General features: G+C 41.5%; 1 protein-coding gene across 1 annotated transcript in view; it reads right to left on the reverse strand.

The window, feature by feature from the left end:
• The window catches only part of msh2 (mutS homolog 2 (E. coli)), a 71,727-nt gene that overhangs the window by 27,222 nt on the left and 29,504 nt on the right, over positions 1-15,001 (reverse strand). The window contains exons 8-11 of the mRNA XM_073050635.1: positions 12,070-12,179; positions 8,451-8,574; positions 5,604-5,754; positions 2,765-2,862 (exon numbers count right to left, since the gene is read on the reverse strand). Coding sequence (XP_072906736.1) covers positions 2,765-2,862; positions 5,604-5,754; positions 8,451-8,574; positions 12,070-12,179 — 483 coding nt within the window. The remainder of the gene's footprint in view (positions 1-2,764; positions 2,863-5,603; positions 5,755-8,450; positions 8,575-12,069; positions 12,180-15,001) is intronic.

The following is a 15,001-nucleotide window of genomic DNA, read 5'->3' on the forward strand; positions in this document are numbered from 1 at the left end:
AGACCCTGACCTGGAGTTACACGCAGGCTTCAGTTCTTTGCGGGAATGGGACCCATTCTCAGGGTTCCACGACTGGCCACTGTTTAACATGCCAAGGGTTTGGCCTGATAATCTTGATTGTGTTCAGAAGCCTAAGATCTCGGGGCTCTGAAGATGGGCAGATCAAGGGTCGGTGTCTTTTGCTGTGGGCCCAAAGACCCATGGTCTTTACAATCTTCGGACACAGTGCTCAAAAAAAGCGAAGAAATGGACTTTTAAGATCGTAAACGAGTTGGTAGTTATGTCTCCCGCTCACTGTGAAAATGGGGGACACCTCCCTCTCACTTGCCAGGGGGAGAGAGAGAACCTGTGGGTTGTCGAATTCGGATGAAATGCGAACTGCAAGGTCTGCGTCTTTGCTATCATTTAGCACATGTTTGGACTCAGTGATTGCACTGAAGCTCATTTAATTTTGCTTCTGGGGGAGGGGGAATTGTTGCTCGCTGCTACTTACACGCACGAGGGGAGTGCTGGGGGGGGGGACTTTGGGGTTCTCACGTTCAACTGTCCATAGAACCATAGAACATTACAGCACAGAAACAGGCCTTTTGGCCCTTCTTTGCTGTGCTGAACCATTTTTCTGCCTAGTCCCACTGACCTGCACTTGGCCCATATCCCTCCATACACCTCTCATCCATGTACCTATCCAAGTTGTTCTTAAATGTTAAAAGTGAGCCCGCATTTACCACTTCATCTGGCAGCTCATTCCAACACTCCTACCACTCTCTGTGTGAAGAAGCCACCCCCCCACAATGTTCCCTTTAAACTTTTCCCCCTTCACCCTTAACCCATGTCCTCTGGGTTTTTTCCTCCTCTAGCCTCAGTGGAAAAAGCCTGCTTGCATTCACTCTGTCTAGACCCACCATAATTTTATATACCTCTATCAAGTCTCCCCTCATTCTTCTATGCTTCAGGGAACAAAATCCTAAACTATTCAACCTTTCTCGGTAACTCAGTTTCTCAAGCCCCGACAACATCCTTGTAAACCTTCTCTGCACTCTTTCAACCTTATTAATATCCTTCCTGTAATTCGGTGATCAAAACTGCACACAATCCTCCAAATTCAGCCTCACTAATGCCTTATACAACCTCATGATAACATTCCAACTCTTACTACACCTCCAATCTTTGTATCATCAGCAAATTTGCCGATCCAATTTACCACATTGTCATCCAGGTCATTGATATAGATGACAAATAACAATGGACCCAGCACTGATCCCTGCAGCACACCACTAGTCACAGGCCTGCACTCAGAGAAGCAATCCTCCAATCCCTCTCTCTGGCTTCTCCCATTGAGCCAATGTCTAATTCTGTCGTTCATGCTTTGGGGCACTTCTCTGTTTTTGTGGATGTTTTGCGAAGAAAAATTATTTCAGGATGTATATTGTATACATTTCTCTGACATTAAACTTGACCTTTGAACCTCTGAATTTGTTTTGCATAAATTCAGTTGGTTCCTGATCCTGAGGGAGACCAATATTCTCATAGGCAGGTTTGTTAGAACTGCTGGGGAGGGTTTAAACTAAATTTGGCAGGGGGATGGGAACCAGACTGAAGGGACTCAGGGTAGGATGGATGGTTAAAAAAACAAAGATAGTGTGCAATCAGACTGTCAGGAAGGGTAGACAGATGATAGGACATAATTGCAGCCAGCAGGGTGAGTATCAGTGCATTAGGGATGCAGAATCAAAAAGGGTAGCGAATACTCTCTGTACTCAAAGTGTTATATCTCAACGCATAGAGTATAAGAAATTAGGTGGATGATCCTTTGCACTTTTACAGATTGTCAGGTATGATGTTGTGGCCATCACTGAATCGTGGCTGAAGAATGGCTGCAGTTGGGAGCTGAATGTCCAAGGTTGTATATTATATCGGTGGGAAAGGAAGGTAGGCAAAGGGGGTGGCATGGCTCTGCTGTTAAAAAATGGCATCAAGTTAGTAGAAAGATGTGACATAGGATCGGAAGATATTGAATCCCTGTGGGTTGAGTTAAGACACTGCAAGGGTAAAAGGAACTTGATGGAAATTATATACAGGCCTCCAAACAGTAGCTGGTACGTAAACTACAGATTACAACAGGAAATGGAAAAGGCATATCAAAAGGGCAATATTATGGTCATGGAAGATTTTAACATGCAAGTAGATCAGGAAAATCAGGTTCGTAATAGATCTCAAGGGAGTGCTTTTAACTGGAATATACTTTTGTTGAGCACTGTATTTTTAAAAAAATCACTTTCCAAATCTTCCACTGTTCTTCAACTGCCCCATCACATACCCTGTACTCAATCTAAGCTAGCAAGCTCCTCCTCCATCCTGTTGTGGTATCCCTTGTTTATGCAGATACACACTGGTTTTAAATCTAGCTACTGCACCCTTCAGTTTCCAAGAGGATCTCTATCTACAAGATTGGTAACTTTACATGTTTCATTTCATGGGACCAGATCTGAGATAGCATTTTCCTTTGTTGGTTAAACTTCTCACGAAAGGCAGTGTATACCAATGAGGCCACTTGGTTGTTATCTTAAAAAATTATGGCCGCAGAACTAAATGTACAAGATATTTTCTTGATAGATTAATTCTGGCCAAGACAGCTGGAGAAGAGGTTTGTCTTTCAGATTATGAATATCACTTATATGCAAGTGAATAGACCTGCTGGCCTTCCATTCAATGCCTTACCTGAAATTTAAAAACATGCAGTAAAATTTCTTCCAAAATATCCTACCTGCAGAGATATTGATGATTTCTTTAACAATTGCATTCTGGGCTTCTTCATACTCTTCTCTACTCTTCAGGTAGTCCTCATTATAAGAGCTCAGCTTACTAGAGGAGGATTCATAAAACAAGTTTCACAAATTCAGTACTTAAGGGATGAACATTCCTATAATGACGTAAGCAATACATTTTAAGGACACTGCATCTTTGCACTTGGGACAAGCAAAACGTGAAAGCAGATGACCCTTTGGAATGAATTGAACATGGGGAAAGAAGGAAGAGACAACAGTGGGAGCTGGTTACATCAAACTTAAAAAGAGTTGGTATGTAACTTCAGAAGGAATTGGATGAAAATTGAAAGACACAAAGATATGTCCTAGATACTAGGTAGAAGAACAAAACCAAAAAATGCCGGAAATATTCTGGTCTGAGTATCATTTCAGGTCAGTGACCTTTCAAAAGGAAAGTAAATGAATCTCACAACTCAGATACAAGAGAGACAGCAGATACTGAAATCTGGAACCAAAAAAAAAAATCAACTGAAGGAACTCAGTGGGTCAAGCAGCACCTGTCAATGCCCAGGGAGACTTGAATCAGATTTTTATTCAATTTAAACACTACTTGCAATATTGTGCTTTTGTCAAACACAACACATTGTCATTTTGATCTTAGACCTTGTATCAGAGATCCTTGCTCTTTCCATAACTCATCTTAGTGCTGGGTAATTTGTTTCTCAAAATCTATTACCTAAGTAAAACTGTTGTGTAGACCAATGAAGCATTAATAATGAAGAAGCAATACGTGACACACTCCAATGTTCAGCCCCTTGTACCAAATGTAACAATGGCATCCACAGCAGTTAACTTGACTGTATCAAGATGGTGCCAGCAACCAACGGCAACATCTTGCAGACAGTACACGAAACTGCTACTTCTTTTAAATATGCTTCTACTACTACTAAACTGCATGCAATAGGAGCCTGTAATTCACATTTTTATTATGTGTTTTTGGGCCGATTTTGAGCAATCTGGCACTTTTGCTGTCTCTGGAGAATACAATGAAGTTGAGAATGGAGTGTGTGGCCTAACAGTAGAGCAGGAACCCATGATCAGCTCCATTGCTCCTTGCTGATTAAAGTGCTGAGCACTTGAAATTGACAAAGACAAGAGTGGAAGGTGAGCGGGCGTTCAGCACTGCCCACCTGTGTTTGACCAGTATCCCTCTCCCTCTCATTCACTGATGCCAGAGGAAGGTGCAGGATTCTTGGGTCTTGGGCAAGGTTTTATCAGTGTGACTTGCGGCTGTAGACTTTTTTTTAAAAAGAGAACTCTGCAGTTCATGTTATCTGTGTTTCTGGTTACCCTTTTTTTATTGCTATTTTGCGCAATTGGATCGGGGCACTTTGGTGTGGACTGGGTCTGTGCCTGCAGCCAACAAATGTCACAGCAGTAAACCAAACTGAACTAAACTGAACATTCCTAGACAGTAGAGATCTCTGCAGTTTGGTATTTAATATTCTGTGTGTTATTCATTTGCTTTTTAATGTTTACATGATTCCTTCTTTCTTTGCACAAATTGGGTTTTTAATGTTTTCTTTGAACGGGTTCCATTGTGTTTCTTTGTTTCATGGCTGCCTGCGGGAAAACAAATCTCAGGGTTGCATTCTGTATACATACTGATACTATATGTACTCAGAATCTTTGAATTAGGATTTTCAACCTATATTATTCAAATAGAACCAATCATTCACTTTGGGAAAATGGAAAATTGTAATGGTACAGGCAGTACAAAAGCTGAAGGGACAGAATCAGTGAATTCCATTATATGCTCAAAAGCACAGGTCGAACCTGGACTGAAAGAGGCAGTCGAAGTAGAATGATGAGCAAGGGAATAACTTTAAAAGGAATATTTCCTAGGCGAGGAGATAAGGCAAACAGGATTTAAGGCAGGTTAAGTTATAACTGAAATTATGCAAGAAACCAGCCAAATGGGCAAATGTCATAATTGTGTTTGAGGGTTTGGTGGGAGCAATTGGCACATCTGTGATGACTGACATGGCAGCATTTGGACAGTACAGGGTGAACACAAACTGATGAGGCTAGGTGCTATGAAAAAACCATGCATAGGTGTCAGAGAAGAAGAGGAATGCAAAGCAGATTAACCTATGCTATGTGCAGACTCGGAATGTTAGTAAAGCACACAATAGATGGAGATTGGTAGGAAGCAATGAAACCATACTGCCAGATTGGATCAAGGCATAGAAGACAAAGAAATGGAGGGAAATCCATTTGAAATTCACAGCTATATTTCCTTTAAACTAATGAACTCATTCATGCCCCTCCAAAAAGTAATCTGGATGCAATACTAGGTGGCTCTGCTAGCATTCTCCTTAACCCTGTTTTCAAGGTGCCATTAAGCAGAAGTGGCAAGATCAAGTGCAGTATGCAAGCTGCAACATAACCTAGTTCAGCATGTGCAGCACCAACAAAAGAACAGACCAAAAAAAACCTTCCTCATATGGACAGCTCAGCTCTTCAACTAAAATCACACACTTCGGTGACTGTAACAATTTAACTTGCTCAGGCAGCTTCATTCTAAACTGAAAAGTTAGTAGTAAAAAGTCCTTGTTTACTCCAGCTATGTTTAATCACAGCTCCGGAATGTGTACCCATGTTTTTGAAACAAGTTCAAATTCTATCCATATAGCTCAACGTCAACTTACCTACAGTGACGAGCTTGATGCAATATAACTTTCAAAGAAATCACCATACACAAAGATTGTTTTGGGTATTCACCCAAATTTATCAATGATAAAAGCACTAAAGGACCAAACAAAATACAACTCTAACCTATTTGTGAACCGAACTCCATTCTTCTGAATATCTATAGTATTAAATTTCTTATTGTTGCGAAGGACCTTTTCCTCTTTGCAGGTGACGCGGAAGTAATATCCCAATTGAGCATTTGACTCCAGTTTCACAGTCTTTCCAGCTTCAAGACCTACATAAAAATTAATGAGACAATTAAAGAAAACCGTCCCACAGGTATCCAATTACAAAATGCTCATTTTTTAATTAAATTTTCTTCATCACTCGCAACACAATCTTTCTCAATCTTAAACTGTGGTAAACAAATCTCATTTACTAAAATCACATCAATTACAAAGGTCAGTGATTCTGCCAACAGAAAATTCTGGAGTTACTTGCAGTTCAATTGATCTGCTCTCCGCAATAGCTTTGTAGGGTGGAAAGAGATGCAGCACTTGGATTTCAAGCTGCCAGTTATGGGAGGTAAAAGGAAAACAACTAGCTTCCACAAAGCACGTTATACAAGCTTATTACAAAACTTTTGATAAGTGTCTTCCAGCGTGGAAAAAACGTGCAACAGAAAAGAAGCAGTGCAAGTTTATTTTAACTCTTCCCACCATAAAATGCACTGTGCAAGCAGTTCTCTCGGAAAGTTTTCTTGATCTTCCAGACTTCAACTTGACCTCCACCGCTCCTGTTAACTGCCATTTCTTAATTATATTACGAACTGAGGAAACGGCTACCTGAAAACGCTTTGTTATCTTCTTATACCCTTCCCCTGCTTTGTGGGCATCATTTATTTTAATTTTCAGTGGGCTAGGCAGCTGCTTAGAGGAGTCCATGGCTGCTGATTGTTGGGACAAGGTTTGAGGAGTCAGAGTATTTAAAAAGCTTTGAAATTTGCATCATCTGGCCTTTCCTAATGATGACCGTGAACAAGCCATAGCCCTAACAAGCTAATTAAGTTCTGAGACCTTGGTAAAAGTTATCTGAGAGCTCATATCTCTTTGGGTGCCCAAATTTTTGCATGGTGCTCCTTTCCTTTTTTTCATTCTAAAATTGTACAAAACAAAAATTAATACACTAATCTTGCTTAAAATGGTGAAAAGAATGTTTCATCTTTAACTTTATGACTTTTGGAGATCAGTTCATCTTTTACTTGCTTAGCTATTCACAGTAACAGAAATTCTGACCAGGGTGCCCAAACTTTTGCATGCCACTGTAAGTGCATGGGCTACAGCGGCAGAAGACCACAATGATACACTTGGTGATCACTTTATTAGGTACGGTAGAAATCTAATAAAGTGGCCACTGAGTGTATATCATTCTTTGTCATTCGCTTAAGCCACTTTCTTGAAGTGTAAGATCCACTATATTATGCATCTCATCTCAAAAAAGAGGGATGATTTATATTGTCTACTATAGGGTAATAGAAACAATAAGAGTAATTGCAGCCCACTGTCTCTCCCAATTTTCCACACCCATAAGAAGTCCCTTGCCAGTTCACAAATCTCCCCACATGATATTGGGAACAACTAATGTCAGACAAAACCCTAGCTTTTAATATTAACAACTTGTAGATAAAGCAGTAAAACAGTACCCCCCAACTCCATACCTAATGTTTCACAGTAGTACTGTCACTGAGGAAGGATGTAAGATTACAGGCAGGTGAAGCTAGGTAGGGAAGGTGAGCTGGAGCGGAGTTGAAAGGCTTTGGTATGTGAATGATAGATGAGGCAGACAGCGAGAGAGGAAAAGGGGGGGGGGGTGAAGCAAGGTGGCAAAAAACACAAAACATTATTACAGATGGATTCAGGTAAGTACAGAAGATGAGAATGGAAATCATTCCATAACCTACCTGTAAATCCTAGGCAAATTTTGAGTGGCTTTTCACTGAAACATGTTTTTTTCTTGACAGCCATTTAAATCTACCTTACTGTAAAGTGAAGAGAAAGGAGATGTGACAGCTGGAACTAGATGGGGGTGGTGGGGAACCTCTGTGAAGTGAGTGGATGGAGCCAGGAGGAGGAATGAGGGCAAAAATAGGAGGACCAGAGGATGAGAAAGAGAAGGAGGAAGGGTTGCTGGGAAGGGACCCAAATAATCCTTCTAGACGAGGCAAATCTTTGGCTAGATCTCCTCTGGAAAGTGCCAGGGTTCAGGAGATTTGGGCTTGGAGGTATAAGCAGAACTTGGAGTCTTGGAGAGAATTTCCCTGCAGAAGGCAGAAAGCGGTGGAGAGAAGATGTGGCTGATTGTGGGATCTTGTTGTAGCTGGTGGAAACAACAACTCATGGTGTGTTGGATGCAGAAGCTCATGGTCTGAAAAGTAGGAACAATGGGAACTATCTCTGGTCTATCTGAGATGAGGCAGGGTGAGGACATGAATATAAGAAACAGAATAGGAGTCCACCAACCACAGCAAAAGGAAAGCATGATTGCCAAAAAAAAATTTCAGATATCATGTAACACAAAACCTCATCTTGCGAGCAGATGTGGCAGACACAGAGAAAATAGGAGAAAGGAATGGCATCCTTCCAGGAGACAGAATGGGAAGAAGTGCCATCCTGTGGGGAGTCAGTGAGTTTATAACAAGTACTCGTGGATATTTCGTCTCCTGAGTTGGAGCCAGTGAGATCTACAAAATGGAGAGAATTGTTAGAAATGGTCCATAAGAATTTGAGAGCAGGCTGGAAGTTGGTGGCAAAGGTGATGTGCTCCTGGCAATGTCCTCCTTCCCACCCTCCAGATTCTAGCATCTGCAGTCTATTTTATCTTACTATTGATAATACTCCTGTAAAACATCTTAGGAACCTTTAATATATTAAAGCTACAAAACAAAAATTGCCATTGGTGTTGTTGTATGAACAAAAATAATCTATTTTATACCTAACTCTCTGGCTGCTTGGTTGAGAGCTGACTGCATACTTTTCTCCAGGTCATCCATCTTCTCCCTCAGTTCAGTTAGATTTGGATCAAAAGATGGCTTAACCAGAAACTCATGATTTTCCACCTGTTAAAATCAAGTGATTACATTCAATGTTGAGATAATTATCACAAAGATATCCAATTGATTTATCATCACAAAGGACATTTAGCACACAGAAGCTCTTGTACTATTTCTGAGGTTGGGAAGGGAGAAAGGGGGAGAAAATATATTGGAATTACAGTAGATTAAGCAGCTTCTCTGAAGATAAAGTTTCTATTTCAGGTTGGTGATCTTTCTGATGAAAAGGTAATTGATCATATTAACTTTATCTCTCTGCAGATGCCTGATCTGCTTAGCATTTTCTGTTTCTTGAAAAAGCTCGACATGGATTATGAGGCAGAAGTGGAAACATAGAAAACCTACAGCACAATACGGGTCCTTCAGCCCACAAAGTTGTGCCGAACATGTCCTTTTCTTAGAACTACCTAGGCTTACCCATAGCCCTCTAATTTTTTAAGCTCCTAAAAGCAAGAACAAATCTCTGTTTCTTAAATGGGATGATTAATATTTCAGGTGTTATACACTAGAACAGTAATCCATCACAATTCTTTCTTTCAATTAGAAGAGCATTTGGAAAAGATTTGAAAGCAGATTTTCACATTTTCAGGGAAGATATCGAAGATGAAAGGACCCCAGAACCGCAAATAACTCAGTAACTAAGAAAATCAAACAAATCAACAGAATCAAAACTCAATAACCTTAAGATAATAAACAAACAGAACTGGACTATAATACAGACAATAACATTGGAGACATGAGTAACTGCAGATGCTACAATCCAGAGCAAAGAAGAACTGCTGGAAGAGCTAAGCAGGCCAGGCAGCAGCCATAAAAGGAAATGCATAGTGAACCTTCCTGGTCGAGTTATATCATCTGAACTGAAAGATAAAGTGGAGGCACAGTAGTTAAAGTAGTGGAGGCACAGGATGATAAATGAAAATAAAAGGCTCATCTGTAATTTCAGACAGATGGAAAAAAAACAATGGCAACATGCAATGAACTATCCCAGTGGTTCTTTCCTACAAACATGAAAAAGCAAATGCAGTTTACTGGGAACACCAGTAATGAAGCATCATGCTCACCTCTTGCACATTAGTGTGCAATGTCCTATCACACAATAATGAAGGCCGTTTCCCTTCATTCTAAGCACCTCTGCAAATGGGAGTTGGGTTCACTGAACCATGATACAATAAAAAAAACAATAATGCACATCTACACAACCGGTTCAAGCAAGCACTCTCCAGGCAGACTTCCATCCCCAAATCCAATTAGTTCCTTGTCAACAGCACTTTAGGGAAAACAAAACACTCAGGAGCTGGCACCGTCTCATTAAGATAAAACCAGCTCCAAGTCAGGTATTAGCAGTGCAGTTAGAGCAACTTCTGATCATCACAGGCATTTCCATGAATTGCATGCAATATGGATTTGACTGCACACCCAAGGCGCTATTTTGATGTTTATATTAGAGCTCTGCCCTCAAACCATGATACAACTTTACAATACAATGAGAGTAATTCAATAAGCCTTGTCAAATTTAATTTAGACATTTGAGAAATAAATTAATTTACTCACCTTAAAGGCTATTAGAGAATTATTTCCTTGTTTTTACTCTCCACAATGGCTGGATTAATTAATTTCACTCATTGAAAGACACTGCATAATTAGCAAATCTGATTTTATCTAATCCACAGAGGCACTTAGAATGCTACTAGAGTGCCACAAGAAGTGCAAGTATGATCTCTGGAAAGCCATCTCTCAGGTAAATTGAAGATTCTGGACTAGTCTGGAATCAATGAGGGATGCTAAAGCTAAATCTTGAACATAGGGGACAGCAGAGCTTCACTTCCAGATGAGCTCAAAGCCTTCTATGCTCACTTTGATCACCAGAAGAGGGTGGAACCATCGCACACTGATCCTTTGGTCTCAGTATCTGCAGATGACATACGTTCAAGAGAGTGAATCCAAGGAAAACATCCGATCTGGACAGAGTACCTGGCCGAGTACTGAAGACCTGTGCCAACCAACTGGCTGGTGTATTCAAAATATATCTTTAACCTCTCGCTCTGGCAGTGTGTGTTGTCCAGCTGCTTCGAGCAGGCTTCAATCATACTGGTGCCCAAGAGTGTGGTAACCTGTAAAAATGACCATCACCCAGTAGCACTTACATCCACAGTGATGAAGTGTTTTGAGGGGCTGGTTTTGAAGCATATCAGCTCCTGTCTGAGTGGCGACTTGGATCTGCCCCAATTCATCTAATGAAGCATCTGCTGTAGACCTGTTGCTATCTCATTGGCTCTTCACACAACCCTGAAACGTCTGGACAGCAAAGGTACATACAACAGGATGCTCTTTATTGATTACCACTCAGCATTTAACACCATCATCCACTCTAATCAGTAAACCCCAAGACCTGGCCTCAATACCCCCTTGTACAATTAGATCCTGGATTCCCTCACTTGCAGACCCCAGTCAGTTCAGATTGGCAAAAACATCTCCTCCACAATCTGCATCAGCACAGGAACACCACAGGGATGTGTACTTAGCCACCTGCTCTACTCACTTTACACCTATGACTGTGGGGCTAAGTACAGCTCCAACACCATATACAAGAATGCTGATGACAGCATTGTTGTGGGCTGTATCAGCATACAGGAGGGAGACTGAAAATTTGACTAACTGGTGTAATAGCAACACGCTCTCACTCAATATCATTAAGACCATGGAACTAATAGTAGACTTCAAGAGAGAAACCAAAGGTCCATGAGCCAGCAATCATTGGAGGATTGGAGGTGGAGAGGGTCAGTAACTTTAAATTCCTGGGTGGCACTCTCTCAGAGGACCTGTCCTGGACCCATCATACACATAATTGCAAAGAAAGAACAACAGCACCTCTACTTCCTCAGGAGTCTTCAGAGATTCAGCATGTCTTCAAAAACCTTGCCAAACTTCTATAGATGTGTGGTTGAAAGTGTGCTGACTGGATGCATTACAGCCTAGTACGGGAACATCAATGCCTTTGAGTGGAAAATCCTACAAAAGGTAGTGGATTCAGCCCAGTATATCACGAGTAAAACACTCCCAACCATTGAGCACATCTACTTGAAACACTGCTGTAGAAAAGCAGCATCCAAAGATCTTCACCACTCACTGTTTTCTTGCTGCTGTCATCAGATAGAAGGTACGAGTACCTCAGGACTCCCACCACCAGGTTCAAGGACGGTTACTACCCCTCAAGCATCAGGCTTTTGACAAAAGAGAATAACTATATTCATTTAAAGAGTCTTTTATCTTTGTATTTCATGCCTGTTTATTGCTATTTATTTAATATCTGCACTTGCATTTTTTTAAGTTACTGTTCTATAAATTTGCTAAGTATGTCTACAGAAGTATCATCTCAGGGTTGTGTGTGGTGATATGTAGGTACTCTGATAATAAAATTAAACTCTTACTTTCAATTTCCAGAGTTTGGTTACATCTGTAAGATTTTTATACATCAGCTGCCTCAGCTATGTCACATACCTGATTTAGATCCAATGTGGTCTCAATTAACTCCTGAAACTTGGCAAAATCAGAGATAAGGTCAGTCAACGGGGAGATAAATACAGCTTTCAGTAACATCTGGTGTGCTCCTGTGGAAACAATCAGCAGCAATTACGTTAGATAAACTAAGGCCGTAACATAGAGAAAATGTATTTTAATTAACAATATGTTAATGAAAATTCTAATAGTTAAGTCATTTCACTGAATGACTTAATTATGGACTTTTCATTGTACAATTAACAAATGTTATCCATATTATAAAGTTCAAAATAAAAGTTATTATCAGAGTACATACATGTTACCACATACAACCCTGAGTTTCTTTCTGTGGTAACACGCATGTGTTCTTAACAATTAACACAGTTATCTAGGTCTTGTACCTACAGCAAAAACAGGTGAAGGCAAACGTGAAACTAAATGCAGAAATCTATATTTGCTCAACAATTTCCGAAGAGGGAAACCAGAGGACCATGAGCCAGTCCTCACCAAATGATCAGAGGTGAAGAGGATTAGCAACATTAAATTCCTGGGTGTTACTATTTCAGAGGATGTGTCCTGGACCCCGCACTCAAGTGCAATTGCAAAGAAAGCACAACAGCACCTCTACTGCCTTAGGAGTCTGCAAGATTCAGCATGACATCTAAAACATTGACAAACTTCTATAGATGTCTAGTGGAGAGTGTATTGACTGGCTGAATCACAGCCTGGCATGGAAACGCCAATGCCTTTGAGTGGAAAATCCTTCAAAAGTTAGTGGATTTGGCCCAGTACATCATGGGTGAAGCCCTCTCAACCACTGAACACATCTATATGAAACGCTGAAATAGGAAAGCAGCATCCATCATCAGAGACCCTCACCAACCAGGCCATGTTCCTTTCTTATTGCTGTCATCATGTAGAAGGTGCAAGAGCCTCAAAACCACCAGGTTCAAGAACAGTTAGTAACCCTCAAACCATCAGATTCTTGAATAAAAGGAGGTAAGTACACTCATTTGCCCCATCGTTGAGCACTTTCCCTTAACCAATGATCTCTCTTTATTGACTATATCTTATGTTCTTGTTAATTATTACTATTTATTTATATTTCCATTTGCAGTTTGTTGTCTACTGCACTCTGGCTGACCACTGAAATTACTAATTTCCAAAGAAGATCTTCCATTTCATTTTAAGTAGCCTTTTAACAATAGGCCATCAATTCACCATTGAATGAAAATTTACAAGTGTGGAACATCATCCCTTTGGAGCATTATCAGCAGAGTTAAGATGGTGCCAGACAGCAACTTCTTCAAACTCATCCGCAGAAACAGCTTATTTCTACTTTTAATGCCTCTTTTCGCTTTTCAAGGTGGATAGGGTTCTGTCGAAGATCCTGACCTAGAGCTGCACTCAAACGTTGGTTCGTTATGATATTGGTTCCTGCTCTCAGTGCTCCATCAACCTGCCATTTTTCAATATCCCATGGACGCTGCCTAGATGACAATCGTGCCTTTGTGGTACCGAGGTTTTGTGGCATTGCGAATGAGCTGATCACACTCTCTCTTTCGCTGATAGAGAACAGTTTGGTGCCAATTCTTGAGTTATAGGAAGAAAAAGCGATGTGGCAGACTTTAACGCTGTAAATTAGCGACTTGCTTTATTTATGTCTCCCCTCTCACTAAGTGATACATCTCTGTCTCTTTATTAGGGAGAGAGCCTGTGGTATGTCGAATTATCAGGTGAATGATTAATTTTTGTTGTGCAGCAGATAATGGTCTTGCTTGGGGGTTTGCTATTGCTTGCTTGGTGGGTGGAGGGGGCTTTAGGGTTGTAACATTTTTACTGTCATTCATTCTTTGGGACACTCTTGTTTTTGTGGATGTCTGAAGAACAAGAAATTCAGGTTGTATATTGTATGCATTCTCTGATATCTATTGAACTAGTGGTCGCCAACCCATCGATCGCGATCGATTAGTCGATCTTTGAGATTTTCCCAGTAGATCCCGAAAAAAGAATGAAAAATAAATACACAAATACTGTTGAGAGATTGTTTCCGGGTTGCGGGGTTTTAGTTCCGTTCTTTCTGCCCAGTGTGCATGCATGTAGCTCCCCCACACGACACAGTGTACTTCAGTGGTCCCCAACCACCGGGCTGCGAGGAAACGATATAGGTCAGCTGCACCTTTCCTCGGTCCCTATCACACTCACTGTTGCTTGAACCCACGTGAGGTCATCAGTCGCCTAACCTCAGTGACACCCTCGCGCCAGGGATCACTGGTTGGCCTCAGGCAGCCGACGGGAAGTGCCATCGCTACTGGCCTGGAGCGCTGCCTCTAAACCTGTTTAACACACCGAATGTTTGTGGGGAATCCAGTGCTAAAATATTCGCAGACGACCTAATTCGGGCTCAGCGTTTCGTAAGTAACAGAGCAGCTACCTTGCTGCTATCTACTGAAACAAACTTTTGTCGGCCGATAGATCCTACAGTGGGGGGGGGGGGCGGGGTGCGCGGCCTGTTGCACTTCTTGCTCGGTCGCTCGCTCTCTCTGGACTGCGACTGCCGCGGCCCCGGCACGGGGACCTCCAGTCCTGACCTTGTCTTCTCACCCGACCCACAACCAACCGCACCTGGCCGAGGCGTCTGGCAGCAGGTGGGCGGGAAGCTGGAGTTCGGGCCCAGAGGCTGTCTAATGAGACAATGAAGCCCTCAAAACAGCTTCGGTACCGAGTCCAAGCACACTGCAGTTAAACACAAAACTGTTCAGTTTTTTCAGCGGAAAAAATGTGAGCAGTGCGGGACAGAAGCTAAGTGCCAAGAGCCGCGAAAACTAAATTGCGGAATAGACTGGACATAAAGAACCTGCTTTGAGTACCGCTGTATTCCCGTCATGTTTAACACCCCCCCCCACCCCCGTCGGCCAGTCCGCAAGAATAT

Source organism: Hemitrygon akajei, chromosome 7 (genome assembly GCF_048418815.1).
Source record: "Hemitrygon akajei chromosome 7, sHemAka1.3, whole genome shotgun sequence".
Taxonomy (NCBI): domain Eukaryota; kingdom Metazoa; phylum Chordata; class Chondrichthyes; order Myliobatiformes; family Dasyatidae; genus Hemitrygon; species Hemitrygon akajei.